The sequence below is a fragment of the Aythya marila genome, assembly GCF_965140915.1.
Source record: "Aythya marila genome assembly, chromosome: 15".
Lineage (NCBI taxonomy): Eukaryota > Metazoa > Chordata > Aves > Anseriformes > Anatidae > Aythya > Aythya marila.
In genome coordinates, this window is record NC_139056.1 from 6,365,686 (window position 1) to 6,389,161 (window position 23,476).

At 51.9% G+C, this 23,476-nt stretch overlaps 1 protein-coding gene across 1 annotated transcript; it reads left to right on the forward strand.

Annotated features, from left to right (window-relative positions):
• Positions 1–551: 551 nt before the first annotated feature.
• TRAP1 (TNF receptor associated protein 1) lies at positions 552–22,961 on the forward strand. The gene is made up of 18 exons (XM_082772805.1): positions 552–672; positions 2,448–2,615; positions 4,019–4,101; positions 4,497–4,637; positions 11,876–11,947; positions 12,665–12,825; positions 13,971–14,080; positions 14,269–14,342; positions 16,893–17,048; positions 17,394–17,514; positions 17,640–17,709; positions 18,857–19,004; positions 19,535–19,720; positions 20,080–20,218; positions 20,694–20,779; positions 21,196–21,341; positions 21,731–21,803; positions 22,089–22,961. The coding sequence occupies exons 1-18, from the start codon at positions 567–569 to the stop codon at positions 22,188–22,190; spliced, it is 2,142 nt and encodes a 713-aa protein (XP_082628931.1). The 5' UTR covers positions 552–566; the 3' UTR covers positions 22,191–22,961.
• Positions 22,962–23,476: the final 515 nt, after the last annotated feature.

Here is a 23,476-nt window from a genome sequence, read left to right on the forward strand (position 1 = left end):
CTTGCCGGTGTTTCCTGGGGGTGGTCCTGGCCGTGAGGAGCAGCACCTGAGGACCACAGGATTTCACAGCAGAAGAGCTGGAGCCTGGTGCAGGATCTTCACGGTGGCTGAGCCCAAACCCTCGCGAACAAATGGCTGGAAACGGAGGGAAAGGCGGCGCTCAGGCCTGAACGCTGAGCAGCAGCAGCACCTTGCTGCCCTGCTCTGTGTCCCCAGCCCTGCTTTCTGCTTTCTGCCGCCCTGGTAGCGGCACTCAGGGGCTGCCCGCGCGTTCCGTGCAGCCGAGGGTCACCCCCGGTGCTCCCCCCGGGCCCCTTTAGGGCAGGCGCTGCGGGGCTGAGCACGAAGAGGCCTCCACCGGGAGCCGCAGCAGGTACCGGGAGGGAGGGGGGGGGGGGGGCAGCCCCGTTGTCCCCGCGCCTGGAGCTGCGGCCGGGGGGGGGTGGGGGGGATCCCGGGAGTGGGGGGGGAATTCGGGGGGAGGAATTCGGGGGGATTCCCCTCGGGGATGACGTCACGCCCGCCGCATGACGCCATCGCCGCGCGCCGCACCGGGAGCTGGCGGCATGGCGGCGGCGGCGGCGGCGCGGAGGGGGAGGCGCCTCGGGGCCCTGCTGCGAGCCGCGGCCGGGAACGGGCTCGGGAACGGGGCCGGGCCGCGGGGGGCCGCAGGTGAGCGGGGCCCCGCCGGGAGCAGCCCCCGGGGCCGGGCGGGGGGCACGGGGGTGCCGCTTCCCCCGCTTGTCCCGGGAGGCTTCCTCGGTAGCCGCGGTGAGGGGGGGGTCGCGGGTTTGTGGCCGGGGCTGCCCGGAGGCTGTCGCCTGCTGGCCCGGCACGGGGCGAAAACGGTTTGGAAATGGGGCCGGGGCTCCGCCTGGCACGGGACGGGCTGTTAGGTAGGGGGGGTGAGGCCAAACGTGGCACGGATCGAAAAATGCCCTTTAAAATAATTAATTTGTTGTGCTGTGGAGGTAGGGAGGCAAAAAATGAATAGACAAAAAAATGTGAATGGCTGCGGGTCCTGCAGGCAGCCGGCACTTGTGGGGCCCTGCTGCCCGTAGTCGTAGCTCTTGCCACGAGGGAGAGCCCAGGCTGGAGCGGCAGAGCCCGCTGTTGGGGCAGGAGCTGTTAGCGCCTGCCACGGTGGGTGGGCAGGGGCTGTAGTTACTTGTGGACAGAGCCCGAGACCTCCCGGACGAGCTGGAGGATGCGAGGTTGGGCCAGAAGGGCCGGGTGCCGGCGTTGCCCAGGGCTGTGATGAGGCTGGGGCAGGCGGAGGAGAGCTGAGTGTCCCCGTGTCAGCGGTGCCCCAGGGCTGCGTGTGGCCAAACCAAACCAGCGGTGTCCAAAACGCTCACGGTTGCTCTGTGAGGACTCACCGTGCAAATGGCTCCCAGTTCTGTCTGTTGGTGTTGTTTTGTTTTTTTTTTGTACCCCTTCAAATGACACCCTGAAGGCATGCCTTTGGCAGCCCTAGGGTTCGGAGCTTGCCTCCTTCCCCTGCCTACGAGCACAAAATGAGTCGTAAGAAAAGCCTGGGCTTGTCACTGCCTCCAGCCACCTTTGTTGTTTATCCATTTCCTCCCCTCCTGGTCACCTGTCCCCCACAACAGCCCGGTTCAGCTGTGTTCCTTGTGAGGTCGGGGAAGGCCACCCCAGCCCTGTCCCCAGGACCAGTGGGTCTGTGCCCCCTGGGCTGTCCCTGGGGCCCAGGCTGTGTGAGCTGCCCCTGAGACATAGCACCGAGCAACTGGCTTTGGGACGAGCTCTGTAGCACTGTAAATAGTTTTTAGGTGTCCAGGTTTGGCTTTGGTTTCATCTCCCCACAGAGAGAAGGCTTAGTTCACCTGGGCACCGTGAGGTGAGGGCTGGAAGGAGGGCGAAAGGGAACCCTAGTCCTTAACGGGGCTTGTGCCACTCCCTGGCTCCCTCGTCTTCCACGTGCTGCTTATCCCAGAGCTGGCTTGGCTGGAGGATGTCGTCCCTGTGCTGTGACAGCCAGGTATTTACTGCCACAAAGGAGCTGCTCACAGGGGCCTAGCAGGGCTGGCTGGAGCTGTTCGGAGGTAGGGGAGTGAGCTCGTAAAGTTGCTGCTGGTGGGATGAAAGCGAGCAGAAGGATGTTGGTGCCGAGGGGTGTGCCTGATGCATTAGTGTAGCATCCAGAGAAGGTAACACCAGTGGAAGCAGCAGAATGCCTCTTCCTCACCAGTTAATTCACTGTGAAGGTCACACGTTGCCATATTCTGGCTAGACTTCGAATTCAGAGGGGACAGGCTGGGGCAGCAACCTCCCGGAGGGGAATGGCAAGTGTCACGAGGGACCTTCGGTCTTGCTTGGCCAGTGTCATTCCCCACGGGACTACTGAAACGGGGCCTTTAAAGAGGGCTCCTGTTGCTGCTGATCCTTGTGTCTTTTACTGAAACGTCCTGAATTGTATCTTCTAGCAAGAGGCCCAGCATGCCTCCCAAGGGAAATAGCCCGTTGTTGGAGCCTCCGACACAGCGTTCCTGCCACCTGCGTTTTTGCTGGCCGGACATACAGCACGCAGACAGCGGAGAGCAAGGAAGAGGAGCCCCTGCACACCATCATCAGCAACACAGAGAACGTCAAAGGTAGGCACGGACACTGCTGTCTCGTGCAGCACTCTCGAGCTGCAGACAGAGCCAGGACAATGACAAAGCCTTGGCTGGGTGTAGCTGTGCCCTGACCGTCAGGGTGAGCCCTCTGGGGTGAGGTGTGGGTTGTGGTTGTCCCATCCTAGCCAGCAGATCGCAGGCTGAATCTGCGTTGCACCATCACCCACCCCAAACTGGAGCGTGCAAATTAGAATGGCCTTTAGTAAGAAATGAGGCCATCAAGACTGCGGGAACAAGTTGCATCTGTGAGCTTAGCCAGGCAGTTGACTGTCAGGCATATGTGTAGAGGCTTCACAGGCACTAGATTTTGCCTGAAAAGAGGCTTTTTGTCCCCAAAACAGCTTCTGCCCAGGACATTGCTGTGGACCGTGAAGCTCTAATGAGAATCCTGTTGTCAGCGCTTTGATTAGAATGAATTGCCTTGCACATCTCCAGAGAGAGGTGCTTTAGAGCAAAACTGCATGAGTTATTTGAGCACAGAAATAGCATCCTAACTCTGTGCTCTTGTGGCTTTCCTGGCAGGTGTTGCTGTGACTGCCAGGCTGTGAAGCTCCCAGTAGGGTTGATGCACTGCTCCTGCTGCTGTCCATGCCCCAGCTGAGCCTCTGTCCCCAGGGAACGTAGGTGCTTACCAGCCAGGCCTGGCGGGTGTGTGACCTGTGGCTCTCCCTTTATGGCTTTAGGGTTCTCTAAAGCCTCTAGCAGGAGAAATGCTGTTTTTAAAAAGCCAAGGATGGTCTCTCGGCTGAAGTATTGTGGCGTTTTAGTCTTTCTGAGGAAAATTCTCTTCCAGGGCACAGCCACCCACTTGCATAAATAGGTGTAAATGTGCTGGCCCTGCCAGCCCTACAGAGACGTTTGAGTCTGGCTTTTTCTGTGTAAGGCTCAGAGCGTTGTTTGGCCTGAGAGAAACCAGCTGGCTGCAGAGCTCCTAGAGCTGGGCACGTGCAGGTGGACTCAAGGAAGGGTACGGAAGGCAGGCTGTATGCCACGGGGGCACTTCACAGGGTGGCTGGGAATCAAACGGGGCCACACGTGAAGAGGAGGGGCTCCTTCTTTCCCTCCTGGCTACCTGACCGCAGCCTGGGCATGGTGACCAATGTGCAGGCACTGCAGTCTGTGCCTGTCTTGAGGTTTGTATGCAAGGAGCGGAGGTGCAGAGGCCAAGCATCTGCTTGGCAAAGCGTGCTGCAACACAGAGGTGTGTAAATGGCACTCTTGTTGTCATCTCTTTGGAGGCCACAACTGCCTGTGTCCTGTCTCACTTCACACTCTCACTCCTGGGAAGCTGAAGTACATGGTAAGAATGCAGATTTGCCAGATTTCCCATTATGACCCCGGTGAAGTACCTTAAATAAGTGTTTCTGGTTTGATTCCAGGTGCGGCCTCCAAGCATGAGTTTCAGGCTGAAACGAAGAAACTGCTGGACATCGTTGCCCGTTCCTTGTACTCAGAAAAGGAGGTAGGGCATCTGCCACCTGCCCCAGCGCTGGCAGAACTTCTGTGAGCCAAGTCCTGTCTCTGTCAAGGGTTATATTCACAGCCGTTGAGCTGGAAGAATACCTGCTCTGTTTCACAGTAAATCCTGTGCTATTCATATCCCACCCTTTCTTGAATGGTCTTTTCTAAGCCACCTTGAAAATCTGAAAAGTATGGCCAAGGTTCCTCTGTGGGCTTCAGAGGCTCTGTGCTTTGTTAGTGAGTTCAGACAAACCATTCTCCTGGCAGATAATGGGGAAAGGCAGTTCTTGTAGCACGCTGGGATTTAGTTTGTGGGTTGACAATGAGCTCCTGGGCTCTGAGAGCCCCGTGCAGTGCAGAAGGCCAGGCTGCAGTGTCAGGTTGTCTCTTCCCCAGGTATTTATCCGGGAGCTGATCTCCAATGGCAGCGATGCGCTGGAGAAACTGCGTCACCGGCTGATGGCAGAAGGGAAAGCCTTGCCAGAGATGGAGATCCACCTGCAGACAGATGGTGGAAAGGGAACCATCACTATCCAGGTACCTCCCTTTAGCAACAGGAGAATGTTCCTCCCTGCTGCTCTCACCACTGGCCTTGCCAGGAGTGGTGGGAGCTGAGTGGCAGTGCAGCCCCTTGGATTCCCAAACCTGCCCGAAGAATTGTTCTGTACTCAGCTGGGCTCTGGGTCGTGACGCTGGTACATCAGGATTTGATGGGAAACTACCAATTCATCTGTCCCAAACTTCCCTAACAGGAAAATTTGTTGCTCCTCCCTCTCCTTTTAGTAGCTACCAGAAGCATTTCTCCCAGTATCCTTTCAGTGCGCCTCCTAGGTTGTGTGTATATTTCTCAGTGGTGAAGTTGGGAGTCTGGTTTCATCCTGACCTTTGTGTCGGAATTCTCTTCCCTCCTCAGGTCTGTGTTGCCTGGGAGCCAGCAGACCTCTCCCACCTGGGTTGCTGGGAGATCCTGGGCTGGTGGTCAGAGCTTCCCACTGCCGATCATCTCCACATCCTCGTGCTCTAGAGCAGGCCAAGGCCAGCTGAAGCTCTGCCCTAAAGCACAGGAGGGACTGTGGGTTGTGGCAGCACCATGGCACCTGCCTGTCCTCCTTTCTGCAGTCCTGGCTCCCTACTAGTTCACTACTGGTGACAAAATGCTTAGCAGGAATGGGGGAAATCTGTAAGCACGTTCACCTGTGGGCCTCAGCGTGGTGAGGGCAGGTGGAGCTGGTGCTGCTGTCTGTACTTCGATTGCTTTTGTTGGTGACCATTGTCCAGGATGGAAGGCTGAGGCTCAGTTTTGGTGCTTTCATGGCAAATATATTCATGCAGAGGTGGCAAACGGGAAACTTTCCTTGTGGACCAACATCATCTATGAGAGCATAACTTCGTCCTGTTCTTGGGAGATCTGAGAATGAAGCAGACGGCAATGGGCGTGAGGGATGACTAGAGCAGTTCCCGGAGGGATGTGGCACAGGCAAAGCACACGGTCTGCTATTTTTCACGTGGACAAAAGCACTTGATGTTAGAGGCTGCTCAGTTATTTTACACTTGTTTCTCTGCAGAACAAGTGGCTGCAGTTGCCATGGGGAAGCTGGCGATCATTAGTGGGCAACATGATTACCAGCCCAAAGATCCTCGGATCGTAATGCAGAGGCTTTGCTTTTCCTATCACACCTGACTGTTGCATTTTTCTGACTGCTGTGTAACACTGACTCCTTAATGAGCTCTCGCTTAGCCCCGAGCAGGGTATCACCCCTGCCTTGCTCTTTCTTTCCCTTTTCCCGCAGCCTCTGACCCCATCCAGCCTTGTCCTTCTTGTCCTTGGCTGTGGAAGCGGTGGCACTTTGGCTAAGAGACCTGTTTGCCCACCTTGCAGATAGCGTGCGTTTGACGTCACACCCAACTGGAGCTCTTAGGGATTTATCTTTTTATAACCCCCTATCTGGTTGCCTGTGCGTCTCTAATGCGACTAAATGAGCGAGCCTCTAACTGCAGCAGTGCCGTGCTCTGAGAAGGGAGAGAGAGCAGCGCTGCTCCAATCTCTTTTAATAGGTTTGCCTTCTCAACAGTGCCTAAAGCTCCTTACCTCCAGTGAAAGGTTTATTTATAACCTCTTGAAGAAATGTACCGAATTTAAGGATTACTTTGAGCAAGCCTCAGAACATCTCCCTACCTTTCAGGACTGCAGAGGTGCAAAAAAAACCTTGCCCACAGTGATTGAGGCAGAGATGGACATTTTTTAGTCAACGTTTTGGGTTTTGTCCCCACTAGGACCCACTGGAACAGAATCAGCAGGTCCCTCATGTGTCACCTCTGGCAGTGGTCACCCTGTTTCTTTCTAGAAAGGTCCTGTTCTCACGCTGACCCCTAGGACCTTGTTCTCAGATCTTTAGGCTGCTCTCTGCCCCTGGGTCCGCTGAATCTTGCCTCCTCTCCTGTTCCAAACCACACAGCAGCTCTTCGTGCCTCACCATCTGAGAAGTGGCAGGGCTGTGGTGTGTGGTGGCCTCTGACAGGCACGTCCCCAGGGGAGGGATGATCCTGTTCCCATGAAGGACCACGTTCATCTCTGTGAGGTGACGGCGGCTCTGCTTGCTTCTCTGCTGGGAGAACTGAGTCCTCGTTCAGGGGCTGCTACCTAAGCATTGCCAATGTGCCTGCTCAGAGGGGAACGCTGTGTGTGAGTGTTGGAGTTTGCTGCCCAGCCCACCAGGTTACACCGCCTTCGTGCCTTCACCAAAGCCCCGTTGTTTCAGCAGACGCCGTGGTTTCCTCCACCCCTCTGAAAACTGCCTTGCTCTGTGTCTGGGGCAGCTCCATCTGGTAGCAGCTGCAGCCTGCGGGGTCAGATCTGTTAAGAAAATCCTCTTGAAAACGTGAGGGGTGTGTTTTCCTTGAGGAAAGATCAGAAATTCTGTCTGCTGAGGCTGTACAGATGTGTCTGAGGTGGGAGCAGACCCCAAAGCCCCATGACCACAGAGCTTGGTGTCAGCACCCATACGTGGTGATGGCACCGGGCTCTGGGGTGGCCGCACGCCTGCCCTAGTGCTCCACCTGCTGATTGATAACCCTGTGCTCACGTGAACCGAGGGGCTGGAGGGTTTAGGAGAAATTGTCTGAAGCACACACACAGAGCTGCTGGACGAGGGAGCATGCCTCCTCTTTTAACAGGGGTAGCGGTGTAATTGTTGCTAGATTTTGGGCTGCTCGGTGCCCTGTGCTGGGCTTTCTTCTCGCCCTTGCAATCATCCAAAAGCAGTGTTTGCAAAGCCTCGAAATAACAAGTTTGCTGTGTCTGGGAGGAGATCAAATGCCTGCAAACAGCACTCACTCCACCATGCAACAGCTCCCTGGATCAGTGAGCAGATCTCTCCTGGCTTCTGAGCTATAAACAGTCTGCAGCAAGGACTGAGCTGTCCTGAGGCTCTGATCAGGACCTGAGGTGTCTTCTGGACTTCAGCAGGTCAGTGCAGGTGCACCCACATCTCCAACAGAGCGTGGTGCAGGTGGAGAGCTGGTCCTGCTCTGTGCTGGGTCTCCTCCTGGCAGCCACCCTGTGCCACCATGCTGCATCCTGAAGGCGTGCAGCATTGCAGCATCCTTCTGCCGCTTGGGCTTGAGGGTGCTGGCACGGACAGAAACGTGGGGTGAAGCTCTCTGTGCCTGGGGAAGCCTCGGGTGGAGTGAAGCTTACAGAAATGTGCCTCTGATCGCAGGGCTGGGTTGAGCTTCCAGTCGTTGCATCATCTTTAACAAGTAAGCCGGGGAGTCAGACATAGAAATGCATCTCAAATAATCTGTGGCTTAGAGAAAGAAGCGCAGAATCTTTTGTTTTCTTTCTCTTCATGCCAGAATAAGAGCACATCATGTTTAAAAATGGGAAATTCTCAGTGGATAAAAGGAAGTAATTTCATGAACAGCAGGCGTTGAGACCTGGATGGGTGGAGGCTGCGCCTGTGGCGATGCCCAGCATTGTTGCGGATAATGTGATAATGTGAATAGATGGTACTGGAAAGGAAAGAAAGCATCAGGCTCTGCCTTTATTCTGTGTCTTAGGCAAGGTTACCTTCTATTGGAACGCATGAATTTTAGCGTGCTGTTTCCTCCCCTCATTGCTGCTGCAGATGCGTTCATTATGGGTTCTAAACCAGAATGCTGCTCTGGTGTGGCCCTTGTCCTGGTCGTGTGGGTTTTCAGTTTCCTCAAGCAAGGCGTTTAATAATGGGGGGACAGTTGTTAATCTGATATTTGGGGATTTTATTATCTTGGTAGTTGGCGAAAGCAGCATGTCCTTATTTTATAAGGTAGTCGATGTTCCCCCGATGCCCCATAGAGATTTTGCACTGCAATGTTATCTTTGTTTTGCCACAAAGCAAAAGGAAAGGCACGGTAGCTCTAACACGTATCTAGCTGCAAGCATTCTTTCAGATGCAGCTGTGGCAAAGGCAGCAGACTGTTTAGTTAAGGGATTGTTTTGGGTAAGAAGACTCTGCAATACCTTAAATTGGACTCAGGTAATGAGCAAAGATAATGATGCTTTACCTAGGTTCCTGTTTACCAGCTAAACTAAGCAATTTGTTACCTTAAACTAGATTTGTTGCTGTAACTGTGTGCTGTTTGTTTCTAATTTACTAAAAAGTCTGATGAGAATGCAAGATTGATTTGATGAGATGGGTAGTGGGGCCAAAGGTGTTCATTTACGTCTTTCGAGGACGACAGAAGTCCTCAGGGCTGTTGAGCAAGCAGAAGGTGTGTGGTGGTGGGAGCCCCAAGCTGCGTGCCAGGCAGTCACCCAGCCGTAGCTGCGCAGGGTGGGCTCTGCACGCCTCCAGCACCCGCACCAGGAGGGTTGGAGCAAAGTGCAGAGAAAGAACAAAGGTCCAGTGCGGTCCAACAGCACGCTTTGTACCTAGGAGGTCTCCATGTAAAAAGAGAAGAGTGCTGAAAACAAATGTGCAGCTGCTGTTGTTTTCAGGGGAAGCGTTGCTCTGTTCAGATGTGTAGTTCAGCAGGGGACCGCAGTGCTCCTGCCTCCGGTCTGCATGGCTCAGGGCTCAGGGGCTGGCTGTTAACTGGGCACCCTGAGAAGTCCCAGAAGGGAAATTCGGCCAGGTGAGTAGATCATAACTCAGCAGAGCAACAGAAGGGCTTCTGTAATCAGCCTCCAGCTAACGAAGCGTCAGTGCCCTGGATCTGTGTCACGCTTTACAGCAGTTGGTTTCTCTGCGAAGCTGTGGAGTGGCGTTGCGTGCTTTGAACTTTGAACGTATCCCTCACTTCTCCTCGTTTGTGGAGGACCCATGTCCCGTTGGCTTTGTGCTTTCACAAAAAGCTCTGCTGTGGCTGCCCTCAGCTAGCAGAAACTTTCCTGTAGGATGAAGAGAGGGCTCGAAGCTCTCTGCAGGGGAAGTCGCAGCGCTGGTGGTGAAGCAACAGCAGTCCTTGCAGCTAGGCTGGCTGATCGCCGACAGAAAGTGCTCGTAAATCACCGTGGGACCACAGGGTGCTTCCTGCCCAAAGCACCCGTGTGCAGGAGCAGTTGGAGTCTCGGTGGCGTTCCCATCTGAATCCACCCAGGTTTTTGCTGCCTGGCGGTGCCTGCTGAGGCAGGGCCTGGGGTCGGCCACCTCGGGGCACGCTTTCTGCTTCCCCTGCCGGTGGCCGGGCGGTGTTTGCAGCCGGGCTCTCTTTGTTCGCTGCAATTCACCCTCATCGACCTGGTCTCTAGGAACTGTCCTTAAGCATTTTGCAGTACGTTTGGCAGGGAGCTCTGAATTCAATAGCCAAATATATTCACAGGGTAGGGATATTTTTTTTAACATACTGGAATTTGGGAATGACACGCTGTGCTATAAATAGGCATGGATCAGAGGAGTTAAGAGTTCTGTGCAGGGTCTGGCACGAAGGAAACCTGAACCAGATGCTGAAAACATCTAACATTTTTTTTTTTTTTTTTTTTCTGGCCTTTCCTTCCCTGGGGGAAGGGACCATGTCAGATTCCTGAGATTTTGCCATGCTCTGTTTGTTTCTCCTGGCTTTTCATCTCCCACTGTTGAGATTTTTACCTGCCATCTTCCCGCTTAGCCAGGATGCCTGTGACTGGCCTTACCGTATTTAATCACATGGAGGGTGTTGCTGTGCTGTGCCTTGTGGGGATGCAGAAAAATATCTTGTCCACGTGGCACTTCACTCAGCAACCTCACAAGTTGACCACAGTTTGATCATTCGGTGGAGTTAAATACTAGACCAAAAGATAGGTACAGGTATTTTTAATGCCATCTTATTCTCTAGTAAATGAGCCCACCGAGTGCCCCACATGGGTGGTAGAAGCGTGCTGTGCCAGAAATCTCTGTGGCATCCCACCTCCGAGCCACCTAGCAGCAGTTGGTTCTGCTCAAGCTCATTTTGCTGACTCCAGCCAGCCGAATTGCCACCGGCAGCACTCGGAGCATGTCAGCGCGCTCTGGGACACGCAGGGAGCTGTCAGCTCTGACAGCTGCACGCACAAGTACGTGAGCAGAGCCGAGTCCTTCCCCTGAGCAAGGATCACCTTTCACATGCATCATTTTCACGCTGCTGCCACCTCACCGAGTGGCTCAGAGAACCTGTCAGGGTGGCTTCTCGGGATGTTTCTGGCAGGTAGAGAAGAAACTGCTGGATTTTGGGAGGAGGAATGGCTCCTTCCTTTCAGAAGTCGCATTGCAGAGGCCGCTAGCTTGTACTTGGCTTCTTTGGAAGGTGCACATGGAGCAAGTCTGAACGCTGGCTGTGAGTGGGAAAGGTTTTTGTTGGGGTCCTGTGTGAGGATGCGGCCGTTCCTAGCTGGGTTTTGCTGTCCATGCTGCCTTGGGGTTGTGCAAATGTGTTGTGACAACGACTGAAGTTGCAGCCTAGTCTGAGCTGTGCCGCAGCCTTTTCTGGATGGGGCTGCAGGGTTTGCTGCCTGAGGGGCACGCGCTAGCAGCAGGGAGTTTTTCTGCATGCAGGAGTGTGAATCCTTATATAAACGGGGGACAAGACGAAGCCGTGCCTTCAAAGCCTGGGCTGGGCACTGAGGGTGGCCTGGGTGCTGTGCTTGCAGCTGGGGTTAGGTTGTTCCTGCGGGCACTGCAGTGCCCAGCTCTCAGACTCGTGGCTCTGGACACTGACAGCTTCATGCTCAAGTTCTGCAGAGCACAATGTGAGGGGGAGAGGGGATGGGAAAGAACAGGCAGGAGAAGGAGACCAGCGAAAGCAGAGCGTGGAGCCAAGGGTCTGCATTACCTGAGATTTAAGGGATTTGCTACTCTGACTCCTGGGGTGAGGGCATCAGTTCCCTACCTGCAGGCTGGAAATGAGCTGCTGCTCTTGCTCCTCGCTCCCCTGTGTGCTTGCTGAGGAGCAGAGGCTGCCTCGTGCACACACAGGGAGGCTGTGACCTGGCTCGAGATCTCCTTCCAGCACTGTCATACTGTGTCGTGTTAGCGGTGCAGACGCCAGCCAGTCTTGGCACATTTCTGTTTTCTCTCCATCTAACGCTTGAGTTTCTAAACTTCTTAATAACTTATAGCCACAAGACAGCTGGGGCTGCCCCTTAGAGCCGTGTCCCTTCTGTGCCTGCTGCCCTGCCTCTGTGCAGGTGCAGTCCCAGCTGGAAGCCTGCTGCTGTGGCATTTACTGCTCGGCGGCTGGGTGAGAGCCCTGGGCAGAGGTAGGAGCTGCTTGGGTGCTGGTTGCTACAGCAGTTCTCTACTGCTATTTCAGCTGCTATTGCTGTTTGTTTTTTTTTTCAGGACACAGGTATTGGGATGACCCAGGAGGAGCTTGTTTCTAACCTTGGTACCATTGCTCGATCGGGCTCAAAGGTAACTTGTGGCATTACCCCTTCCTCCCCTTCAGGAAGCCTTCTCCAGTTACAGTCTCTCTTGTTCTCCCAGTAACTTCTCATTGTCTCTTCCCTTGGCCCCCAGCCCAGCTGTGAAATACACCCCTCTTGGAAGGTGAAACCTTCCTATGGAGTCTTCTGCCTCTTAATGGTCTCTGCTGTGTGCCAGGGAGGCCTGTGGTGCCGAAGCAGCACTAATGGCCCCCGTGTGTAATGCTGCTGCACCTGCCTGCCCTCACTCCCAAAAGTCAGTGCCTTCCTCCCCAGGCCATCGTTACGGAGGGGCACATGCTCATTTGGCATTCACACTGCGTCTGGGAGGGCAGCAGCTGTGTCCTCATGCTGGCAAACTGTCATATTTACCTTTTTTTCTCCCAAGTCACTACTCTGAGGTTGCTTGCTCCTTATTGACCGAGCCCTTGTTCTCCTTTACTGCTCCTTGCAGCGAGTGTTGCCCTGGGTGATGCTCCCCTTTTCCACAGGCATGTTCCCTGCGGGAGAAACCCATGTCCTCAGGGAGAAACCCTGTCCTCAGTCACCCTCCTGAGTGCTGACAGAGGTGTGGGATGTGGGTGCTGAGCGGCCAGGCCCATGGTGCCTGCTGTAGGGCTTCATAAGTGTGCACAGGACAGGTCGCAGCCCCACAGCAGTCCCAGAGTTCATGCACTGGTTTATGTCTCCTCCTTTTTTCCCCCAGGCATTTCTAGATGCTCTGCAGAGCCAAGCGGAAGCCAGCAGTAAAATCATCGGCCAGTTTGGAGTGGGTTTCTACTCGGCCTTCATGGTTGCTGATAAAGTGGAGGTGTTCTCACAGTCTGCAGAGCCGGGGAGCCCGGGCTACCACTGGTCCTCAGACGGGTAAGGCTGCAGAAAGGGGTGGAAATGTGCAGGGGCTGCATCCAGATCAGGCACAAACTGAAAGCTGAGCAGAGCAAGACAGGGCTTGTGTGGTCTTTCATGACTGGGCTTACTGGTTTAGATCCTGCTCAGATTATACACAGCAAGAAAGCGTGGCCAAATGTGCCAGGGTGAACAACCGCAGACAAACTTGCTTTGTCAGAGCAGGCATGTTGTGGACAAAGACAGTACCTGCCTCTCCTGTTCCTTCCCTGCTGGCAGGCATTTCTCTTAGCAGCACTCCAGATTAGAGGGAGAAATTTGCTGTCTTTGGTCTAGTTCCCTGGCTTTTTGCTCGAGGGCACCCCTGGTAGGCAGGGCTGGTGCAGTGCTGTGGCTCTGTAGGCACGTGTCTTCTGTGGGCTGGGTCTGTGCGCTCAGCCTTTGCTTCTTGCTTCCAAGCTGCAAACACTTGTGATGGCAGAGCTGTGCTGTGCTGGACCCTGTTGAAATTGGAGCTCCTGGGGGTGAGAAGCTCTGCATCCCATTAAAATCCCATAGAACTGAAGTATTTCTATGATTCTAGTTACCAAGTTATTTAAATTCTTGAAAAAAAAACAACTTGTAACTGAGACATCAGCCTGTCTTGGGATGCCAAGCTGCTGTGCGCTGCAGTCTGTACTGCTGAACACTTTGAAGGCTGGCCTGTCTCTCTGCTACGTCAGTGCTCTCAGTGGCACTCACTCAGCAGCAGAATAGGAGCGGTCACCCAGAACAGGCTGCCTTCACCAGGGCACAGCTGCGTTGCACTGCAGCCAGGAACTGCTGCCCAGTGGAGGTGTGAGCATGGACCCACAAGTCCGAATTGTCAAATGTAGGGGAGAGGCTGAATGTTGGGCCTATGCAAGCTGAAGTTTGTTTGAAGTTTTCCTGCAGAGGCTGCTGGTGTCTGTAGAGAGAGGGGTCTGGGGTATCGTAGGAAGACAGACGTGTTATCTGGGAGCCTTCTCGAAGGCACAGAGAGCATTCAAACATTTGAGATTTTTTTGCCTTTTCCTCTTGGTGCTGAGGTGTTGTGCATGCTGTCAGTTTAATTACATATTTTCATGTCTTGTCACGGCTGTGTGTGAGGCACAAGCTGACATGGCTTCTGTTTCTAATTCTAGCTCAGGAATGTTCGAGATTGCAGAAGCTTCTGGTGTCAGAACTGGGACTAAGATTATTATACACCTCAAAGAAGAGTGCAAGGAATTTGCCAATGAAGACCGTGTCAAGGGTGAGCAGAGGAGGGAAATGCTGCTACCCACTGAGGGGATGCACGGAGTCTGTTGGTTCCCCACGAGTGGGAGGTGAATGTACAGTGTCCGTGCTCTCCTGCGGCACCCGTTACATGCTGTTATTGAAGAAATTCTTACTCTGTTGTTTTCACAAACATGACTCTTTGATGTCCTCTTTCCATTCCAGAGGTGGTGACAAAATACAGCAACTTCATCAGCTTCCCGCTGTACCTCAACGGGAGACGAATTAACACGTTGCAGGTAAGCAGGAGGGCCACAGGCAGGTTGCTGGTGGAGATGAACCATTGTAATCTTCCACCGGAGACAGGAGCACAATAAAGCTGCTGCTGCTGTCTCTGGCAGTCACGGAAGGATTGTCCAGGATATCACAGACCCTTCAGTGACAAGTTAATTAAAACAAGAGGAGGTAATCTGGCATAAATCATGTCTGGTACTGCCTATTGGTGTTTGTTGGAGGGAATGCCTGCAGGTTGACAAAGCAGTTTTTATTTACAGATATCTTCTGGATTCTTCCCTAATCAGAATGATTGTCTCAGTGCTTTTAATGCTACTTCTAACTGTTTAAGCCAGGTGACATGTTAGTGGTGTAGGGTTTGCTCACATCAGTAGTGTGCTGACACCTCTTGCTGCAGTTCTTCTTGCCCTTTGCTTGTGGGATAGCCAATGCCAGTGGGCATCTGGGTTTTGTTGCGTCTCAGCTCGCTGTCTGATTTTTTTAACTGCTTTTTAATTATTTTTTTTAATTTAATTGCATTTTTTTTAAACACTGATGTTTTCTGACCACTTAAAATGATACAGCCAGATCCACCTTAGTCAGAAGTTCTGGCCCAGTTGCAGGAAATCTCCTAGGTGAAAGTAGTTATCTTTAAAATAAAAATCTATGAATTGTTTTTCCTCCAGCATCTCATTTTATGGTTGGTTAAATCTTCCTCACTTAAGAGAGTAGGTACAGAGTGTCTGTGTGTGTGTGTGTGTGTGTGTGTGTGTTTGCTTTTTCCTGGGAACTGGCACCGAATGTGCAAGCTTTCAAGGATGTACTTAAATATTTTATCATGTTAATTTACCTAATGTTCTGCAATTGGTGTTATTAGTGACTGTTATTTATTTGGATTCCTACAATAATAGCGTTTCTGCTCCAAAGGCTTTCTAGCTGTTTCCCTTAAATCTATTTCTAGTTTTTTAATTTAGACAGCTGTTTGGTCTTCCTACCTCACAATCAATAGAAAACACTCCCTAGAGAAGAGCAGTACTAGAGCAAGGGGTGAAATGTGCTTAATGGAGTCGTGTACTTTTATCTTTATATCAGAAAGTGTTTTCTCCATTGGGATATGGCAACAGCTTTATTCTCACTATGTTCCCGTTTCAAGCCTCTTCTTTATCTGGGATCTTTTTTTCCATTTTTCCACACATCAACATCAGTTCACTGTAAACAGAGCTGTAGTTAGATCCCTACTGTGGGTTTTACTAGATAAGATCTTGAATGCTTGCCATGTAGCTGACAGCATAGAATTAGAGGCTTTTCCATCCTGCCTGTGATAGCTGTAGCTACAAGTAAGACTCTGGGAAAGCAGGACTTTACTTACCAACAGCTGCTATGAAGCACCTTAGTACCCACTTGAGTCCCTAATCCTACCTGTGATCCTGCAAACCCTCCAGGACACTTGCGTGTGCTGGAAATGTAAGGAAGCTGCTTGTGTAACAATGCTCTGAGGCAAAAGCAGCTTTAAGGAATACAGAAGCACAGCAGGGTTGCCAGAGCCCTGAATCCCTTGGACTGGTAGGTTGAGGGTGGGCTGGATGTCTGCACTGCCCAGGGTGGTCGATCACACCTGTCACTCCATGTACTTAAATGTTTTAGTACATAAATATTACTTAAATACTTAAGTACTTAAATATTTTAGTATTTAGGGCTCAAGTGGCAAAGAGTTGTAAGTGCAGTAGTCTTCATCCAGCTGGAAACAAGAGTTTGTTAATTGGTCCCAGTGTTTGTTAACTAGGCAGAACCAAATCTTTGCTAGATGCTAATCTCGTGTTGAGGTACTGAGAATGTAAATGTGGTGTGGGCACTGGGCTAAGTGCTCCAGAGAATGCTGGGCACCTGTGGGGTTCAGAGCAGCAGCAGGTGGAAAGCATGGCCACAGGGAAAGACATGGTCTGGAGCTCATGACTAACTCATGTGTTGATGTGTGAAACTGTGCTGCCGAGGCACAGCTGGCCGATTTGTTCACGAAGCAACTCCTGAAATGCTCCAAAATACTTAAGCAGAAAACAGGTAATGGAGGACCTGCTTCACAGGCAGTCAGCAGACCTTGCAGTGGGACGGGACTCCTATCGTGGGGACAGGTGGGTTGGAATAGGCCCACTTAAACTTTCACTTTTCTTTTGCTTCTTGGTCTGAGCCCCGAGATGCTTGACCAGGACTGCCAGTCAGCTGAGCTGTGGTAATTGTCTGGGATGCTCTTGGCCAGTGACACGTGTCAAGTAACAGAGGTTAGCCAAACCCCTTTTGTTTTGGGCTGAACAAATCTGCCTTAGATGTGCTGCAGGACAAGAGTACCTGCATGGAAGGTGACCAGAGGTCACCTGAGTGGCAGTAATTTGTTAGTGTGTGAATATTACTACACCCCACTGCCCTCCTGCTGTGCAGAGGAGAGTGTGTCTGTTTGAAAGACGGCGTTTCCTCGCTCAGGCATCCTGGAGGGAAAAATACAACTCTGGAAGAGCAGCTTTGTGCTGTGAGGCCATAGGTGATGAGGGCTGATGGGGACTCATCTCCCTGCTCCTCCGCAGGCGCTCTGGATGCTGGACCCCAAGGACATCGGTGAGTGGCAGCATGAAGAGTTCTACCGCTTCATAGCTCAGGCTTACGACAAGCCCCGCTATGTCCTGCACTACAAGACCGACGCTCCCCTCAACATCCGCAGCATCTTCTATGTGCCTGAGCAAGTACGTGCAGTGGGACATCTGCCCAGTTCCTCTGAGGAGGAGAGAAAGGGACTGCTCCTTAGGCAGAATTGCGAGGAGGAGCATCCAGCGTGGCAGCTCTGCAGTGGGTTGGGTGCTACAGGATAATGGTGGGTGTACTGGGCCATGAGAGGGGTTGGAGGAGGCTCAGGTAGGTCCCTAGGGAAGACAGCCAAGATTTCAGCTCCTGCTGGACTCAGTGCTGGTAAAGGTGACCGCAGTATGACCTGGGCAGCTGGTGCTGCTGAGCAGATTGCTGTGTGCAGCTGATGGTCGGGCACCCTGCGCAGTGCTGGTGGGTGTTACCTTTGTCTCTTGTTCCTGCAGAAACCATCCATGTTCGACATCAGCAGGGAACTGGGTTCCAGCGTCGCCCTCTACAGCCGCAAAATTCTCATCCAAACCAAGGCTGCCGACATCCTGCCTAAATGGCTGCGCTTCCTCAGAGGTGTGTGCTGGGAGCAGGAGCAGTGGGCTGTGCAACGTGGCTACCAAGGGGGCTAGGGGAGGGGCTGCTTCCTGAGCCTGGCTCCTGTGTCTGCCTCGCTGGTCAAGGGTCGCTCTGTGTTCCAGGTGTTGTGGACAGCGAGGATATACCTCTGAACCTCAGCAGGGAGCTTCTGCAAGAAAGTGCCCTTATCAGGTAAGAGGCTGAGGCTCGTGTGGCTTCTTGCTGGTTGAGGAGGGGGCTTTGTGGGGTAGTCAGAGGGGTGTGGATGTAAGCAAGCTGCAGCGTTCCCATGCTTGAGAATTTCTTTGGTCTGTAAAGTGAACACGGAGTGTAAAGTTTCGCAGCCATGTTGGACACATCTTAAGATGTGTAATCAGTGTGCTGTCATACAATCTGCTGTTTCCTCCTTGGCCATGTGCAATTTGTGCCCTAGGCTGCCTTTTGGTACCTCTGGTCAATAGCAGTAAGAGTGGATTCGCTATTTAAAGCGTCTGATCTCCACCACCAGGTGGTTTGGAAAACAAAATCAAACAGGCAGTGCTAGGAAGCTGGTTCCTACCTTAGAGTCACCATGTAGGCCTTGAAACAGCATCTTGTAACTGTTGTCTCCAGAATTCCTTCAAAGCTCTGCTGTGCTCTCACAGATACTTGTCAAAAGCTGAGTGCCAGCCAGCAGGGTTTTCATTTGGTTCTGAAGCCTAGGGAAGCTGACCACCAACAGGCCAGTCTCCTCAAAAAAATAAAATAAAATAAAATGCCCCTGGATCTTAATTTTTGTGCTTCATGCCTGCCTCTTGAACATCTACCACTGGAACTTGATACACAAGGATAAGAGCAGGCTCTTAATGCATTTTGGTTCTGCTGTTACCTTGTTAGGTTTAATGGCTAACTGGCATTCAGCGGCTGCTAAAATGCTTTGAGCTCCACTGTAGTCATCAGAATAACCCTGCTGCTTCACTGGATTTTGAGGCCGTCAGAAAGGAGTCCTCCCAGTGTAACCCTTCTAGAGCTGCTTCCTCCCTGTGTTTAGGGGTAGCTGTGGGAGTGCGATGAGTGTCCTGTGCACAGTTGGTTAGGTACTGCAGTGTCACTGAAGTTATTGAAGATTTGAGCTTCAGCCTTGTGTTTGTACAGCAGCCCTGGCTATCTCTCCAGCTCTTGACTTCTCTTGACTGAGGTACAAAGAACAAATGCAGAGCCTTGGGGAAAAGGAGACAGTGGCCCTAGAGTTTCTTCTTTTTCCTCTTGTTTCCAAACACATCACTGAAACACTGCATGGGGAGATGTTCTTTTGTCTTGGTCTAGCAGCTGTCTTTAAAAAGGCTTGTTCTTGCTGCAGGAAACTCCGAGATGTTTTGCAGAAGAGATTGATAAAGTTCTTCATTGACCAGAGCAAGAAGGACCCTGAGAAATATGCCAAATTCTTTGAGGACTATGGAGTATTCATGAGAGAGGGGATTGTCACGATAGCAGAGCAGGATGTTAAGGTACCAGCAGTCCTGATACACTGCAGCTGATGGGAAAGAGCATGGGAAAGAGTCCTGCTATGACCTGGAATGAGGGGCATTGCTGCTTCTCTGGATCTTACATACCTCTAACTCTTGTTCTGGGTCTGACGACCTACAGATGCTCTAGTGCACCTTGCCCTAACTGGTGTTTTCTGACTGGGTGCTGTTGCCCACTCTAGTTCAGGACACTGCAGAGTCTCTGTACCCACACTTGTTGTCAGCCCTCACTGATAGAATGTGAACTACAGCAGGCGGTAAAGTAGGGCTTTACCCCTGCTGTTGTCTTCAGGCTGGATTCCCACTTCCAGGAGAGCTTGGCCTACATCCCGTCTAGGTCATTCCATAATATCTGGAGCAGGAAAGGTGGGACCCGGAATCCTCTGAGCCCTTTTGCAGAAGTACAAAGTGCAAACAAGCCTGCCCATTGCAAATAGAGGTCCTGGAACTGGGAGTGATCAAGTAGAGCTATAGTGGCTTGCCTCCAGCTCACAAGAACACGTTTCTTTCAGGAGGACATTGCGAAGCTGCTGCGTTACGAATCATCTGCCTTGCCTGCAGGCCAGCTGACCAGCCTGACCGAGTACGCCTCCCGCATGAAGGCAGGGAGCAGAAACATCTACTACCTGTGTGCACCCAACCGGCACCTGGCCGAGCACTCCCCGTACTTTGAGGCCATGAAGAAGAAGGACATGGAGGTAGGTGAGCAGTGTGCTGTGCTCAGGACACTGCATCAGAGCCCAGGGCTCAGCTAGATCTTGGAGTTGAGCAGAGCAGTGTAGCACCCTGTGCAGGCGGGTTAGTGCTTGTGCAGATATCTAGATGTTTCTGCTGGTTCTGACATCTGTTAAGTGCCTTTGAACCCTGGAGCAGGAGCCTAGGAGTTGCTGTGCAGTGCTGGTAACAGCGTTGTTGTAGGAGTCCTCTGCAGGCAGGTGGCCCTTTCAGGACTGGAGTCAGTGCTGGTTCCCAGCTTCACTTGCTGGGGAAGAACTTGTCCAGCTGCAGCCCTGCCATCCGTGGTAACAACGTGTTATTGTCTGCTTTTTTGGCACAGGTCCTGTTCTGCTATGAGCAATTTGATGAGCTGACACTCTTGCACCTTCGGGAGTTTGACAAGAAGAAGCTGATCTCGGTGGAGACGGACATTGTTGTTGATCACTATAAGGAAGAGAATTTTGAGGAGAGTCGCCCAGGTATCGTGAGGTCCCCCTGGCCCTTCCTGCTGCATGCAGTCCTGCCGCCCTGGGTGTGCCTCTTCCAGCACTCTTGCAGTTCCTGAGTCTGTGAGCAAGAGCGCTCCTTTCCATCCTGCAGTTCTCACGGGCGGAGGCAGCTTGTACTTCTTGCAGATCCCTTTCGTCGCACATGCTGCTGTAGATCAAAGTTTAAGACATTTGCTAATTTAAGCAGATGGTATGTCATACATGGAGCTTTAAAAACAGACACACACCTGGTGCCATGACAGAGGGAGGCAGGCATTGGCAGGGAAAGAGCCTGCCCTCTGCGGGCATGTCGTGGTCTGGGATGAGGGGATGCACGGAGGGTGTGCTGAGTGGTGCTGCATTCCCATTTTCACAATATAGCAAGCAAATGAAAGTGTGAAATGGACTGAAATCAGGAGTAAAGATCGCTGTCCACTGATTAGATGTGCCCTTTTTCTTCTGCTAGCTGCAGAACGTCTGACAGAGAGAGAGGCTGGGGATTTGATGGCCTGGATGAGAAATGTCTTAGGCTCTCGAGTCACTGATGTTAAGGTAGGTGTTCTGTGCCTGGGTGACTGAGTACAGAAGATCCACGGAGATCATAGCCTAGGAAGTAAAGGCACTGGTTGACTGGAGGTCTCCTGCCACAGACTTTACTTTGGACTTTATGAGAAAAATCATTTTCTGTGCATCCTGTCTGTAAATGGTGTGAATGCTGGTATTTGTCATTTGGGTGGTCACTGTGGCAATGGGAAGAACCACTTAATGTGTAATGAGCAAAGCCCATTTTACCAGGCCCTACTTTAGGTTATGTAGGGCCGGTCGGGACCCCAGCTCTCCTGCCTGCTTAGGCAGCTCCTCTGGGGTGGGGACAAGTTGTGCAGAGGCTTGGTGACTGAGTCCTTTAACCTCACCCACCTCTGAATTGTGTGTTTCCATCTCAGCACTGATTGCTGTTTTTGCCCCAGGTGACTACACGGCTGGACACCCACCCTGCCATGATCACTGTGCTCGAGATGGGGGCTGCCCGACACTTCCTTCGCATGCAGCAGCTGGCCAAGACCCAAGAGGAGCGTGCCCAGCTTCTGCAGCCCACCCTAGAGATCAACACAGGGTAAGGGGTGGCAATACCAGTGCTAAGCACTGCATTCCTGCTGGGGTGGAAGCAGAGAGAAGGCAACTTAAAGCCCCTAGGTTAGCAGAACTCTCCCCATTAAGTGCAGCGTGCGCTACAGTGCCTCGATCTGTGTGGCTGCATGGTGTGGTGGACATGAGCCACCCACCCACACTGTGTCCAGCCCTCTGAGGATTGTGGGGGTTATAGGGTCAGGATGGGAGAGAAGAGGGAAGCCCCTGGAACAGGAGCAAGAAAAGTGGAGCTGTCTTGGCCTTTAGTTAGAACATTTTGTGTCCTGCCTTGGCTTAGATGCTTATTCTGGAGGAAAAAAAAAAAAAATGTCCAAAAAAGCTAAATCTTAGTATGGATCTCTCTTACTCTTACAGGCATGCTCTGATTAAGAAGCTTAACGAGCTGAAGGACAGCCAGCCTGATCTGGCCCAGATGTTACTTGATCAGGTGAGAGCCAGGCCTGCAAAGGCACCACCATCCTCCCCAGAGCCAGCTTGCAGACTGTGTGTGGCAGGGAGCAGGGTGGAGCCCTTTTAGCAGGCTGGATTCATTCTTCTGTGTTTCCCATTCTGTGTATTTCTGCTGCTTGTGGCCAATGTGTTTTCCTACCAGGCTGCCTAGAAGACATGCTTGTTGTCAGCATGCAACTCCTGGAGTGTGACATTCATTTCCTCCCCAGCTCTCATTCACCTCGCTCCTGCTGCTTATTTAATGTGTTCCTCTCTTTCTCAGATTTATGAGAATGCCATGATAGCAGCAGGACTGAACGAAGATCCCAGACCAATGGTGAGCCGGCTGAACGAACTCCTCACAAAAATCCTGGAGAAAAACTGAGCCCTGGAAAACTGAAGGATGAACTCTGTGCTGATATCTCTTTCCTCAAGTGCAGTTGCTCTGTCAGCTATTGCAGCATCTGCTTGCAGGCACTGTTCAGTGAGGGGCTCACCTGGCAGGTGGCTAGGGAGAATGCAGGGGACTTCCAACCATCACTGCCTGGGCAGGAGCCAGTTGTAGTTACTACATCATGTCATCATCCTGTTCAAAGTGCAGTGTTCTTAGTGAGAGCAAAATCCAGAGATTGCTGCTAAAACGATATGCTTAAATTTCTGACACAAGCCTAGAGAACCTTGCTTCACACTGTTTCTAGATATGTCCTTTCCCAAAACAGCAAGAGTCCCAGTTAGGTCTGTGGAGTCCCAGTTAGCTCTCTGAGTATATCCCCATCCACTGAAGAACGATTTCTTGTGCACCATTGTGCTCTGAACAAGCCCTGGCAAAATCCATTAATTTGTGAAGAAACTTCTGACCAGGCAGGAGAACTTAGGTGGCATGGAGATAGATTGCTGCCATTAGCAGACAGATCCTGTTGGTGGAACGTGTCAGTACATTCCCATGGAAGAAAAGATCACTGAGCTGCTGAATAATCAAGTTCATCCTTGTCTCGCTTTAGAGAAAAAGAAGCAACTGGGAAACAGTATTCCAGTGTGTGGAGCACAGCTTTCCAGTGTACGGCCTTCTGGAAAGTCTCTAGGGTTCTTGTCTCTTCTCTGGGATAAATTGCATGTCTTGCTGACCTTTATGATGAATAAATTCCTCTTTTCCAAATCGCTCCACTCTTCTCTTTTCCTCTTACTTTGTTGGTCTTTGTGCCTTCCAGAAGGTGATTTCGTGTTTCTTCTCTTGTCAGATGAGGCTTTGTTCTTCAGAGCACTGGGTACTGGACAGTGGTGGGTAGAGAGGGCTGTGAAAACAGTAGGTTGTAGCAGAGTGTGGAAGGAAAACAGGAGAATCTCCACCCTTGAATTCTGTTAGAAAATACCACTTGAGATTTCCCTCTGTGCATCAGGTTTACACCATGTAAATTGGTTTACAAGAATTCTTTTCTCAGCTGGTGCCACGAGGCAGCTGTGACATTTGTTTACCTTATCCTTAAATTGCCAGATTAAGATTCTGAAACTGGATTTGGTTAAATGTTGGGAGGCTGTGCTGGACAGGATAACCTCCAGCTCTTTCCCTGAACACCATGAGCTCAGTAAGCAAAAGGAAGCCTGGCTGTGCAAAGAGGAATGAAAAGGGTCTGCTGCATGAGGTGTCATTTTAGGTGTTTTATTAATGTTGCC